Source organism: Lichenostomus cassidix, chromosome 5 (genome assembly GCF_008360975.1).
Source record: "Lichenostomus cassidix isolate B80296 chromosome 5, HeHo_3.0, whole genome shotgun sequence".
Lineage (NCBI taxonomy): Eukaryota > Metazoa > Chordata > Aves > Passeriformes > Meliphagidae > Lichenostomus > Lichenostomus cassidix.
In genome coordinates this window covers 15,999,178-16,012,946 of record NC_139486.1, presented here as the reverse complement: position 1 = coordinate 16,012,946, position 13,769 = coordinate 15,999,178, and the positions used below count along the sequence as shown (strand labels likewise).

The 13,769-nt window shown below is 46.3% G+C and overlaps 2 protein-coding genes across 5 annotated transcripts in view; one reads left to right on the top strand and one right to left on the bottom strand.

Moving 5' to 3' along the window:
* The window catches only part of CCDC88C (coiled-coil and HOOK domain protein 88C), a 96,425-nt gene extending 89,876 nt beyond the window's left edge, over positions 1-6,549 (bottom strand). For all 4 annotated transcript variants that reach the window (XM_085061543.1, XM_085061545.1, XM_085061544.1 and 1 more), the window contains exons 1-2: positions 6,418-6,549; positions 6,233-6,333 (exon numbers count right to left, since the gene is read on the bottom strand). In XM_085061543.1, coding sequence (XP_084917669.1) covers positions 6,233-6,333; positions 6,418-6,477 — 161 coding nt within the window. In that variant the 5' untranslated portion in view covers positions 6,478-6,549. The remainder of the gene's footprint in view (positions 1-6,232; positions 6,334-6,417) is intronic.
* The window catches only part of LOC146436040 (uncharacterized), a 95,407-nt gene extending 86,274 nt beyond the window's left edge, over positions 1-9,133 (top strand). The window contains exons 2-3 of the mRNA XM_085063789.1: positions 6,012-7,267; positions 8,384-9,133. Coding sequence (XP_084919915.1) covers positions 6,012-7,245 — 1,234 coding nt within the window. The 3' untranslated portion in view covers positions 7,246-7,267; positions 8,384-9,133. The remainder of the gene's footprint in view (positions 1-6,011; positions 7,268-8,383) is intronic.
* Positions 9,134-13,769: the final 4,636 nt, after the last annotated feature.

Sequence of the window (13,769 nt, the reverse complement as noted above, 5' to 3'; positions counted from 1 at the left end):
TTCCAGAGATGAGGAAAAACTGCCTTGACAGGAGATAACATCAGACACAGTATTTAGGTACATGGATTCAAGCAATCTGAAGTACAGATGACCAATACTGGCAAAAACTAGCAAAACACTACACAGCCTTTACAGCAGCAAATACAGATTTGTACTGTAACAAATTATGAAAGAAAGAACAAAATGAGGCAACTGCAACAAGCTTTTACAGTAAAATCTGTAGTAAGTATACCATTTTAGTGATGCTCAGATTCAGGAGTGCAGAAGCCATACTTGTAACAGGTTGACAGAATGGCTCCTCAGCAACACTGCAAGCTGGGAGAAGCATAAATGCCACCTGGGCTCGAGCTCAGACAGTACCCTGCCTTCAGTACTGTCTGAGCAGATACTGAACCTCAAAGGAGGCTGGACACTTAGCCTTTTTAGGCAAGGTCATGACAACAAACTGGGAAGCTAAAAGGGAAGAAACATTCAATAAAGAGAAGCAGGTCAAACAGAAGGGTCAGCCTACAGTTCTCATTTCCATGTGAAAGCTCATGTAAACAGCACACTGCCATGCCACTGTCTGGCAGTGCCCCAGGTTTGTGGCCAGGAATTGAGATCTTTGGCTGGCAGAGCACTACTCCACAATCCTTCCCAGTACGGCACAAAATGGGGCAAAAATCCACAAAGCACACTGACCAGCCACAGCAAAGGAGCGGCTATTTCTTCAACAGCTGCAGCAGTGGAACTGCAGGACATCGATGAGGTTTTCAAAGGCATATAAGACACACAACAACTGCTTCCTAGACAAGATCTGCTTATTTTTTTGCACAGTGGAGACTGTGTTACAAGAACATAAGCACTAACAGGACCAGGTCCTCAGAAGCAACTCCAGAGCTTTTATCCTATCATCTTCATTAAGGGTAATTGATTGCTCCAAGAGCCCTTAATGCCACTGACCTCAGGGTCCTCTTAACCTGCAGCCAAGCTGCAATGCAGCATAACTCTGGCACTCCTGCCACTTCTCCATCACAAAGAAGTTAAAAGCTTTTCTGAAAATAGAATGTAGCTCAAAAACCCGAAGGTTTAAGTTTTCTGAACATGTTGTGTAACCAGCTTCACGCAGCACCTCAGCTCACTTCAGAGAGGACCCTCTGCACAAGACATGGAAGTCCAGCACAGCCTACACTTCAAACTGCCACAGGGCTTATTGTCTTCACAGGAAAATGAAACAATTCCTTCTCAACAAGCAAGATCCCATGTCTTCTTTCTGTGCTTAGAGACAGTCCTATCCTAAAGGAGACAGAGCTGCTGGTATCCCACTTTGTACATTATAGCACCTGCCTGTATGGTGAAACTTGTTTATCAAGAATTTTATGAAAGAAACTCTTTACAAGGATTACATTGAAAACTAAAGAGAGACTTTTTATTTTTTTGCATCACTAACCAGGTAACCCAAACAAACTCCTGCCTGGATATATCTGAAAAATCCCTGAACGCTGCCTCAGATGCCTGAATTTTCAGTCCTTTGATGTTAGGTCTTTCCCTTAGACACAAATATAATGAATACTACATTTCTCTTTTTTTTTTTTTTTTTTAAACTACCTACTCTTCAAGATCAAAAAAGTTACTCAGATAAGACTGAGACAGCATCATGGCTGAGGTGTAACTTAGAGAGGTACTCCACAAACCAGTAAAACCCCACCCAAGCCAAATAAACAGAAACAAAATCTCACTATATACCCAAACATTTTAAAGTTGTCCAGTGTGTACATGCTCATGACTCTTCTAGGAACAGAGAGGAAAGGAAGGGTCAGGAGACAGATCAAGTGACAAGTTCAGCAGGCATGTAGCCAGCAACACAAGTGCATGAAGATGAAATCCCTTAAGTAACCAATTAATAAAAGTAACCAAAAAAAAAATATTAAAATTCAAAATGACAATCCCATTCTTACAATTTCTGACAAGCCATTTTGATGAGCAAGTTGGACCCAAGGGTTATGAGATGCCAGGAAGAACTGACTAGCCCAGCACCCTGCAGCACTTTGCTCTGCACACAAGGCACTAACCAAAAATACACCACTCTTCTAGGGGTGTTAGGGCCACGAACTCTTCTACCATCCAACTTCTTCCTCTAATATCAAGTGAGACAATGCCACTAAGGCTGGCAGATTCCTAAATTGCGTAGAAAATGGTAGAGAAATGCACCTCTAAGTAAGATCCTAAAATTTTAAATTAGATGGATGCATATCTCTAACCTTCTGGTGCTCATGCCATTTGCTACAAACCACAAGGAGCAGGCACTCACAACGTGGCTCTTCCTGCCTGTCACATGGTCTAAATTAAAGATGACAGATCAACGGTACCACAAACCATGACAGCTGCAATTGAAATAGAAAAACCTATTATTTGGCATTTTTCTAACGAGATTTTAACATAAATAGCATTATCAGCTGTATTCCTAACACACATTCCTGTTTGCTAAATGTTTTGACAGAAAAGCAGTCTATTATCAATTAGAAGAATTAGAACAAGACAACATGAAAACACTTAAGAGCCTGCATGCATAAACCTCCACATCATTTCTGATAGGAAAATTTATTTGGGAAGGTAAATGAGGCAAATATTTGTTAATGATTATAGGTACAATGCCACAGCTGCAACTGTAACACTTAAGGCAGTCTATGCAGTGTCACCACGTGCTAATTTCATACCAGGAAGTGACACAGCCATCTGAAGAAAGTTTTTTAAAGTATGTCTGCAGAGAAGCTCATTAACCTGGTACACATAAATCCATCAGCAACACAAGCCTGAAACACAACAGCTCCACTTTGAAGATTTAGCAAACATTTTTGTATGCAGAGCGTTCAGCCAGTACTACAAGTCTGCAAAAATCAACACTGTCTTTCATGCATGATCAGGATGGGATATACACTTGAGCAGGACACAGGCAAAGGAAACCACCCACTTACAACAAAATTATTTGAAAAGTCATTTGTCTTGTTTTAAAATCTATGCGGGGAAACCAAATGTTGCTGTCTGACTCTTGCTATTAAATTCAACTTGTTTAACAACTAGATGCCCCTACTGAGAACCAAGCAACACCCAACTTTTTTACAGTCTCGCTTGTTTTAGAGATCACCAGCAAAGCCCAACAGCTGGTGTGTGTCCTACAGACTACAGTCTGCCTAAGCCCAGGCCAGGTTCCCTTCCTCTGCCCTCGCACCATGGCTACATTTGGCAAGCCTGAGCAAACCACATTTTATTCAGGGCTTGCATTCCCAGGGGCAGTTCATTTCTGAAGAGGATGAAGTGAAGGCACAGCCCTATTTTCACCTCCTGTCACAGAGCCAGCAGGGACCTGGCAGGCAGGAAAAGCGGTAGATAGCTGTCACATATCTCTCTGGTGACACAGCTGCCATGCTGAGATGAACTCACCGCCTAAAAAGCATTGACACCGCAACACAAAGCAGCAGGGATCTTCTCCACCCAAAGTTGCCAGAGAGCATTTGGGGAAAATCCAAACTATTACAACAGAAATTAGGGTCTGACTGAACTCCTACAGCCCACCTGCAACTATGACATCTAAAGCCTTACTTTCACTTGGCAATCTCCACTCAACAGGTATATCTGGATTTCTTCACAGATCCACCTGTCTTTTTTGCCCTGAATTAAACTTAAATCTGCTTTGCTGCAGGGCAGAAATGTTGTATTTTTAGTAATGAATTTCCCAAGAATCTGGGTTTCAAAATCTTCACTGAAAGAAACACCTTGATTTGCAGCAAAGTACTGCACCACACCTGGTGTTTAGATGCAAGCTCATGTGCTCTTGTTATTTCTGTTCCAGTAATGAGGCAAGCAGGATAAAAAAAATTGAAGTGAAATAACACATAAGTGATGAGGCAGCTGTCCACCTCAGGAGCCAAGCTCTTTCACCCTGCCACCCCCTACTCTTTACATGTGTGTGCATGCCTACATCTGTGCTTTCAAGCAATCAACACTATCAAGGCATGGAATATCCAATTCCAGATTTCTCAAAGACACTCATTAATATGCTTTCAGCAGGAAGAAATCTCCAGCCAAGCACTGAAAGCCATCTTTAGAGATCAGGACTTCAAAAGACCAATGAGCAAGAATTTGCAAAAACACATTTTTTTAATCAGAAAGCTTTGTGGGGCAGAAACATGTCCTGCAAGACTTTCCTGACTTACAGGCAAGCAGTAATTGCATTGCAATTCCTAAAGTTAAAACCAGGGAAAAGTAAAGGTCAGTCAACACCTCTCCTGAGTGGCTTGCTAGGTCAGGGTACACAAAATTGCAAACTTTCCTAAATTAAACAATCTTGGGCTCTCAGTACAAAGTTTTTGGTTTCAAGCCCTTTAGTCATCATTAGAAGCACTGCTAGAGCTGCCTAAAAAGGAAGGGGGGGGGAAGGCCTGATTATGTGTAATGGGGCAGCTTCCTACTCCACATTGCTTGTGCCTCCTACACTTCACTTTCTGAGACACTGCTGGCAGAGATGTTTGTTGGGAAAAAAATCCAAACAAAGAGAAACCGAAGCCCCATCCACTTATTTACCTGACTGCTTAAAACAAGGTAATGTGCCAGGGCATCTCTCAATCACATGAGATCAGACAAAATGCCAACTAGTGTCACTGCACCCATGCTACCTTCTATGTGCTTCTCTTCCTTATTTCCCTGAGATCTTATCGTTCTCTCCTTGTCCCCAGACCATTGTTCAGTTGCTCCCTCGACTTTAACCACTCTGCCTCCTTAGACATAGGTCAATGGCCAATTACAAATATTTGAGTTTGCACACATCACCTAGTAAAGCTCTCATAAAAATGCCACAGCCATTCAAAAGCCACGTAAGTTCATAAATTCATGACTAAGTTAATTTTTCTCTTTTTGAAATAGGAAGACTATTGCACATATCACTAAATAAGCATAATAAATAACAATGTTGTTTACTTAAACCTGCAACCGACTCAACTACTGTTCCTTGATAGTTTGGTTGGTCATCTCTGTGCCAAACACAATGGTCATAAATCAAAATTTAATTTCCCACACCTCGGAAAGCTACAAGCTTCGATCTAAACATCCATACTTGAGGCTCTAATTTGCAGAAAACGATCTTTTTAAAGTGTAAGTATTCTTTTAAAAAATGCTGGAAATTATGACTTCTCTTTGCAAAAGGCTTCTATCCCTGTTAACATTTTACACCTCTAGGTTGTTATCTCCATGTGTGCTGGCTAATCTGGGTTCGTTCTGTTCTGAATCATGGATCTTCACCAGCTTCACTATCTAAGTCCCAATTCCCAATTTTTGCTGTTGGCAACATCAAATCAAAAGAAAATGTTATTACCTTCTCACATGGAGCAGCCAGGTGCCAGAAGATAACAAAACTTGGCACCTTGAGTGGCTGAGGCACTCATTATCAGACTTCATGTTATCTCTCTATATATTTAAAGATTCCAATCTGAATTCTTCATTTAAATGCTTGGACTAATACTGCAAATCTGGTCAAGCTTCAATTAATTTCCGTCACTTAAGAGAGTGCACTGCCAAAACTGAGTGACTTCCAAACTCTCCTCCCCTGAAAGCCAAATACTTCTCCCTACAAAATCTCTCAAATGTATTTCAGAATATTTAAAAGTAAATAGAGAAAAGAGAGAAAACAGTCAGGCCCTGCATGCAGCACAGCAGATCAGCAACAGGAAAGGATGTGGTTAAAAACACAGCCCAAGTCCTAACAATGATCCATTTCGATGTCACAGTATTTTCAGCACTCCATCTTTTAACCAATTTCTACATTCCTTCAACACATGGCCTTACAGTGCCGCCTGAAAGAGGTAGCACCAAGGTTTTTTTCCAAATTATGTATTTAGTATCGAAGTTTACTCAAGAGTAGACAAAGTTCAGATGAAACCCTCCTAGTAAAGCTTTATATGATGCAGTACTTTCATTTCCTTCTTTGTACTGCCACACACCTTCCACTGTAGCATGTGCGAATAACTGAGGGGGGAAAGGGGAAAAAAAAGGGAAAAACACACCCATACCACGCAAACAAAACTAGGGAAAGAAGTTACAGACTATTTTCTAAAACTCGATGAGTTCGGAGCTCTCCCCGCGCTGTTTTTTGTTGATTTCAAACACCGACCAACAGGCAAATCGCTCGGCCCCAGCCGCCTGCGGGAAGCTCCGGGCCGGAGCCCCAGCGCCCCTCACGGCTCCCGCCCGCCCCACTCACATCTGCAGCATGATTTGGTTCAGCACGACGCCATCCACCAGGTCCATGTAGACGCCGAGGTTGTCCTGGTCCCCGCTCCCCAGGTCCCCGAAGGTTTTCACCTGCCGGAGGAAGGACAGCGGGGTTGGAGGGTGGCGGGCGGACCCAGCCAGCCCCGGCAGCCCCTCGCCCCCCGCTCTGCTCACCCAGGTCACCAAGGGGCTCTGCAGGAAGAGCTCCAGGAGCTCGGAGACGGTCACGTCCATGTCGCCGGGGCTCGGGCGGCGGAGGAGGCTGCGGGCGCGGGGCCGGCTCACTCGGGAGACAAAGGCGCGGAGCCCATGGCCCACCGCCCCGCTGCCCGCCGGGCGCTGCCTACAGGGCAAACAATGCGCGCCTCATCGCCCCCCCGGCCCGCGGCCGGGGCACACGCGGAGCCGCTCGCCGCGGTCTCTCCTCCCGACAGCAACAGGCCGGCGCTCCCCCGCCGAGCTCGCCCCACTGCTGCAAGAGGGGCTGCCCACGCAAGAGCGAGCCACGCCACGACAGAGGGGCTCAGCCACCGGGGCGAACGCCCGAGGGCCGGGAGCCAAGGCGCGGAGCTCCGGCGGGACGGCCCCGAGCCGCACCGCAGCCGCTCGGCTCCAGCCGCCGCGGTACCTGTGGCGGGGCGCGCCCGAGCCCCGGCAATTAGAGCCGGGCGCTGGCAGCGGCGAGACGGGCACCGGCCGCGGCCAATGGGAGGGGCGGAGGGGTTCCCCGCCGGCCAATGGGCGGCGGCGCCGGGCGGCCGCGGGGCGGGACGCGGTGTGGGGTCGGGGCGCACGCGGCGGAGCGAGCGGCCGGCGGCTCTGCCCGCCCCGGCGGGTTGGCGCTGCTCCGCGCTGCGCTCGGCCCTGGAACCGGGCAGTGGGGCACCGCCTCGGAGGAAACGCCCGCGGGGCCGCGCCGGGGGCGGCTGTACCTGCCGGGAGCAGCCCGGCGCCCTGCCCTCCTCCGCTGGGAGCCGCGCGGCGCTGAGCTTTACGCTTTAAAGAGCACGAAATTCCCCACAAAGTACTTAGGGGCGCTTCCAGAGGTGCCGCGCAAACCCCTTAGTGCAGCCGGAAGAGCTGAGAGGGAAAGCTCGGAGCAGAGCGAGCGGCACAGCCTGTTGCGCTCCCGCTGCAGTGAACGGAGCAGGTGGCCGTGGCGCTGCCGCCGCCGGGCAGGGCTGGAGCAGGGCTGGGAGCAGGGCTGGAGCAGGGCTGGGAGCAGGGCTGGGAGCAGGGCTGGAGCAGGGCTGGGAGCAGGGCTGGAGCAGGGCTGGAGCAGGGCTGGGAGCGGGGCTGGGAGCAGGGCTGGAGCAGGGCTGGGAGCGGGGCTGGGAGCAGGGCTGGAGCAGGGCTGGGAGCAAGGCTGGAGCAGGGCTGGAGCAGGGCTGGGAGCGGGGCTGGGAGCAGGGCTGGGAGCGGGGCTGGAGCAGGGCTGGAGCAGGGCTGGGAGCAGGGCTGGGAGCAGGGCTGAGAGCAGGGCTGGGAGCAGGGCTGGGAGCAGGGCTGGGGCTGGCGGGGCCGGGAACAGCCTCTGCCACAGGGCCCACCGCGCTGTCTGCCTGCCAGGCAGAGTTTATCCCATCTTTATAAAGGAAAATAAATAATGCCAGCTAATCTGGATGATTGCTGCTTGATTTACCCCAGGCTCAGAAGCTGGGAAATAATTTAATCATGAAGCTGAACAGTTTAATGCACGAAGTCACATAGTGGGGCTTGGTTGTGCCAGGATTTCTGTTTGACAGTTTGCTCTATTTTTCACAGATGTAATCTTTTATCTCTGGTATTTATCAGTCTGTGCATCAGCCACTTTTTAGAGCATTCTGCCTATTTCTTGTTCGATCATACTGAATTCACAAAATATATTTTGGATCTTGCACAGTCAGGCAAGACATATCTGAAATTCTCATTATTATTCACCACCTACCTTCGGTACGTATTTTTGTTAAGGGGGTAGGTACATGTATTGTTTGTGCATCGGCTGAGATAGAGACATCTGTTGTTATGCCTGAGGGACCAGAGCAGTTTGCAAGCAAACTAATACTAAATGATAGATACTGGTGTTCGTTGCAGTGGCCTGTTTGTCCCACTAAAGATCAGGTTTAATGATCAGCATGCTTCATGTAGATCATTATTTCAGGCAGCCCTGTAGACCAAGGATGGATAAACCCCGCTTGCTACCCTGGTACATGTGAATTGCAACTTTTTTACGAGTTGGTACAGATGTTTTGCTCAAAGTTTCTTCAGAAGATGTATCAGCAGGATACAAATGGTTAAATTAACTCTTTACTATGGGAGTCATGCAGTCCAGCCGTTTCTGGACCTGAAAAGAAAGAAGGTTTGCAAGTAAGCCATCTGTTGTAGCTGGATGGAGAAATAAGTATGCTTTTGAGTGTAACCGCCATGCAGAGAAAAAGAACAGTTAATAGTTTCTCAACACTTCAGAGAGATGGACTGCCATACTTCGATTTCTTGAAGTTTTATGACTTCCTGTGTAGTGGAAAGATTTAATTAAATAAATTTTCAAAGCAGTGACTGCAGTACTTACAACAGATGTGAGTGTTAATCAATATAATCAAACAAAATACAATTTAGTATTTGAACAATACATAGACCTATTCACAGAAGACAGAATAGACATGCAAGAATGCTTTCCTGCTTTTCACAACTTGGATGTGGACTGGTTTGCAGGACAGACTCCTGAAAAGAAGCAACAGCTGCATGGTCCAATCCAGGTATTGCCAGTAGTGAGATAATTGAAAGGACAGGCACATTATTGAAAGGGAAGGAGCAAAATTATAAGAACCAACCTTCTTATCCAGGAAACCTTCCTGGGGATGCTGTTAGCTGCCAAACGCTCATGCGTCATTCAAGGTGACTGCCTGTGTTACAGGATGTATTTGGCCTGGGGCAGTGCGGTAGCGGGTGCTGGAGGTGCAGCCGCAGTAGCAGGACGGGCTGGGGTTGGGAATGGGGCTGGGAATGGGGCTGGGGTTGGGAATGGGGTTGAGAATGGGGTTGGGATTGGGAATGGGGTTGGGATTGGGAATGGGGTTGGGAATGGGGTTGGGGTTGGGATTGGGAATGGGGTTGGGATTGGGAATGGGAATGGGGTTGGGAATGGGGCTGGGAATGGGGCTGGGAATGGGGTTGGGAATGGGGTTGGGAATGGGAATGGGATTGGGAATGCGGATGCTGCTGCCTCAGCCACGGCGGGCGGGCTCCGGGCGCCCTCTGGCGGCGGCGCGCGGCGGCGCGCTCTCGTCTGACGCCGAAAGCAAAGCAGCAGTAGGAAATAACGCACTGATGTAGTCTGGAAAATACTGATAAATACAGATAAATGCTACTTCAACGTGCGCGGGGCAAGGGGGATGCGGTGTGGCGAAGGGCTGCAGGCCGGGGGGACACACGCTGGGAAATGCTGAGGCGCTGCGGGTCTCCTGCCAGCCCCAGCAGCCGCAGGGCAGTCCGGCTGCCCCGGGCAGCAGCAAGCCCAGGCTTGCCCGGAGCTCTGCCGAGAGAGCCCTGCACGCGGGGCAGGGGAGGGCAGGCTGCTCGCCCTGAACAAAGCACACACCCTGGCCCTGAGCCCCAAAATGCGTGGGCAGGGGTTTCACCTCGGTGATTCTTGTCACACCTGTCAGCCCCAGATGGATGTCTGCTGCTTTCTCCACGTCCTCTCCAAACTGTGCCTTAGCATGTATAGTGAGAGCACGTTTTTCACCTACCTTGTGTTCCATCAAAGACCTGTGTTGTAAAAAGTCACCTACCTACTACAGGTCAATTTCTGATTTCTGATGGTACCTGAAGCTGCCGCCTTCCCACAGCAGACAAAATAAAACAAATACCAATGTATGTATCGAAGAAAGTTCAGATCCAGACATGTACAGGCAATTACATTGAGAAACCATGCTTCTTACATTAAAGTAATGATGAAAACTTAAATACTACAAGTTTAATGTGATTTGCAACAATTTTGTTTTCATACCATTTCACATGGCCAGCTTTTAACTCAGAACATAATTATCAAAGAATTAAGAAGCGCCAGAACTGTGATTTAAGACACATGCATAGGTACAAGCTACTAAAGACATCAGTGTGTTTAAATGCCTCCGTTATCATCATGTGTGTTTCTAAAGCAGCTTTCACTGCCACAAAGCACTTGATTTTCAACGACACAGACTACAGAAGGAACTTTATAAGCTCAGACATTTCCAAATGTTCCTTTAGGCTGACTGTAAATGGCATGGTTCACCCCCCTCAGACTGTCCCCTAGCAACGAGTACAACCATCAACAAAGCTCTACCATTCATCTGCTGTCTGAAGTGTAAGTTGCCGAGGGATGGGAATAACAGAATTCACGAGGTTACAATACAAGAGTTAAACTCATGGTAATCAGCAAAGAGCTTTTTCTCCTCCTTTGCTTTGGACTGTCATTAAGCAGCTTTCTTGTAAATATGACTCGACTGTTCATCAACCAACTTCTCAGCCATGGAGTAAGTTTGCTTTAAATAGACTCTGGAGCTGTAAACAATGGGTGCCAGGAGAAAAAGGAGGTGATCAGAAGATAGCTTTACTCCTCACAATATCCGATTCTGTTTTCAATATTGTTCTTTTTGTTTAGACAAAGGTGATAAAGAAACAGTGTTAGAGAAATTTGAATCAGAGTAAAAAGAAATAAACCTGTACGTGCTAGCAAAACACAAACAAAATCCCAGAAGTATTTGCTAATGTGCCTTGGATCAATCAGAATGCAGGGGGGATGCCAGTGATTTATAGTCTCTGTGGCTGGTATCTGAAACATTCAGAGAGAAACTCCCAGAAAAAAAGCTAGCATTAACCTTTGGCACATGTTTGCTCAGCGCTGAAATTTAAGCCAGCCTGTTAGGCTCCTGAGGAGACTGACAATACAGAATCTAAAATATGAGGAGAGTTTGGGCAGAATAAACCTCGGAGTCTATAGAGAGTCAAATATACAAGGCAAACAATAAAGTTAATACTGAGCAAAAGATATAGGGAGGACGTGAAGGGGCACCAGTGGTTTATGGCTCTTTGCATGAACTTGAAAGCAAGGGAGGAGTACTCATATCCCAGGCAAACACAAAATGATGATATAACCTCCTTGACTTGAACCCTTCAGAGAGGCAATGAGTGTCACAGCAGCGGAGGAATGTTCATGGGCCTGCAAGAAGAGAGAAGAAGTTAATTGCAGTTAGATTCATAACCTAAAGAGGTGCTAGAAGCAAAGGTTGGCTGTGGTGACCTAACGTGGTGAGCTCAGGTATAGGAAGGTGGGAACCTCACATCCAGCAAATTGGGGAAGATGTCCTCTGAAGCAGCAACAGCAAGGGGAAGTTGTCTTGTAGGTTTTAAAGACACAAAAAGTCCTGGTCTGTTGAGAAGTGATTACTGAAGAGAATAATTGTGTGTGTTCATCAGGGCACAGACATACCCAAGGCAGAAGATTGCCATGTGTGTTTCTCAGTTTCTTTCTCTTGTCAGGAAGTAAAAGAACTACACCAGCACTACTAAGTGGGAGTTATGAGATGAGTAAAAGAACCAGTAGGATCACATTAGGAACTGTTATTGAGTGCTTTAAAGGAAAAATAGGGAAGTATAGAAAGAGCTAAAATGTATCAAATAGAATAAATTTTGATTATGTTGTATGAACATGAAAAAATATTTCAAATCATACATATCAATTATTATCAATCGTAACTAGCAAATGTACTTATAAAAACAATATGATTTTGAAAGTACAACACTTTAGGGAATTTTCATTTTTCAGATTGCTGTTTTGATATTTTAGTTATAGGAGTATGTATCAATATCTATCTTGATGATGCTGGGGGTGAGGTAAAAATAGGCAAGCACAGCTAAAAATTTTATAAGCAGCTTTGGGAAATATTTAGGCTGGCTAGAGTTGAAGAAAAGTGTAAATTCATGTGCAAGGAAAACACTACAAGGAGGAATTAACAAAGCCTCAGCAGGGAGGTAAATGGCAGTAGGGCTGGGACCACCACCTCAGATACCTATCGAGGGCTCTTGGAACAGTGAACAATATGGGAATGAGGAAATTTGTGTCCCTGCTACCTGCTCAAACAGCACCCTGAATTCACTTCTCTGTGCAAGAGTGAAACACATGTGGGAAGAAGAATTAGAGGAATTAATGAAAGACTCCAGTTTTGAGGGGTTGTGACAGAAGGCACAAAACTAAGGTTGTCCACTGATAAAGGGTCAGATGTTTTACAAGAACATAGTAGAAATTGGTGATCAGTAGTTTATGGATCATGTGCGCTGACTTAATGTGCAGAAACACGGAACATGGCTTTAATTCTAGTTGAATTATATAAAAATTTAATGTTATTTAGAGAAGGTCAATGTGGACAGAAACTGACTTTAAGTCGCATAGGCTTGACTTACTCTTTAGAAGTGAGACTTTTTTAAATTACAGGTGCTTTAGAGAGTTGTTATTTGCATTATAACACTGGTGTTTCACAGATGTAGTGACTGCAGACTCACCGTAGAGCACAAAAGAATGCTACTATGGTGACAAGTGTTCAAACCCCATTTTTTTTCCTTGGCTGTCAAAGCTCCAACTAGAGCAATATGAAATCAAATCTACAAACTCATCAGGAAGCCAGCCACTGATGAAAATCATAGAACAGGACCATGGAATAGAACCACAGAATATCATGAGTTGGAAGGGACCCACAGGGGTTGAGTCCAGCTCCTGGCTCTGTACAAGACAGCCCCAAAATACAGTAAGTTATGTCCCACTCCCATGAATTAAGACATTAAATTATGGCTCTGACTGAAGGTGGGTATTACAGACCCTCCCACAGGAGGTTTTGCTGTATTTGCAGCATGCCCACGTGCCCTGCCGTCTTTCTGAACAATGAGCTGTATATTCCTTCATTCCTTCTAAACTCCAAAAAGAGAAGGTGATGGAGAACATGCACACAGACAACTTATCTAGAAAAACTTCGGTTGTGGCAACTTCTCTTCTTTGAATGCTTGCCTGGTTTTACACGTAGGCTGTGGGTGACCCATCTTGTCTCCTGCTTTCAGAGCTCACCTGGAATGGGTGTCCATGTCCTCAAGGCAGGGGAACTGCAGTGATGCTCTGGCATCATCAGCACTGCTCCAGGATGCCTCTGTAGCTGTAAAACAGTTGGGAGGGGTAAGGCTGAACTTCTGTGGTCACTCTACAGAGGCCAGGAAACATAGTATAGCAAGGGAACCTTCACATGTGCTGGGCTGAAAAGGCAGCCACTTTCCCAATAGTGCCACAGCAGCAACACGAGAGCAGAGCCCCATCAGTTCTCTAATTAAACATGTCTGCAGGGATGTGAAAACACGGCCAAACCTGATTGGAAAGTTCCATCCTTAGTATATTAAAAGGATGGGCCTACTTAGCACTTAACTCCATGAGAACATGATGCCTCACCTGGGTGGGCTAAGAGAGATGAATGACCAGCCTGATCTTCATTGCTAAGCAGGCACATTGCAGACAGTACATTCTA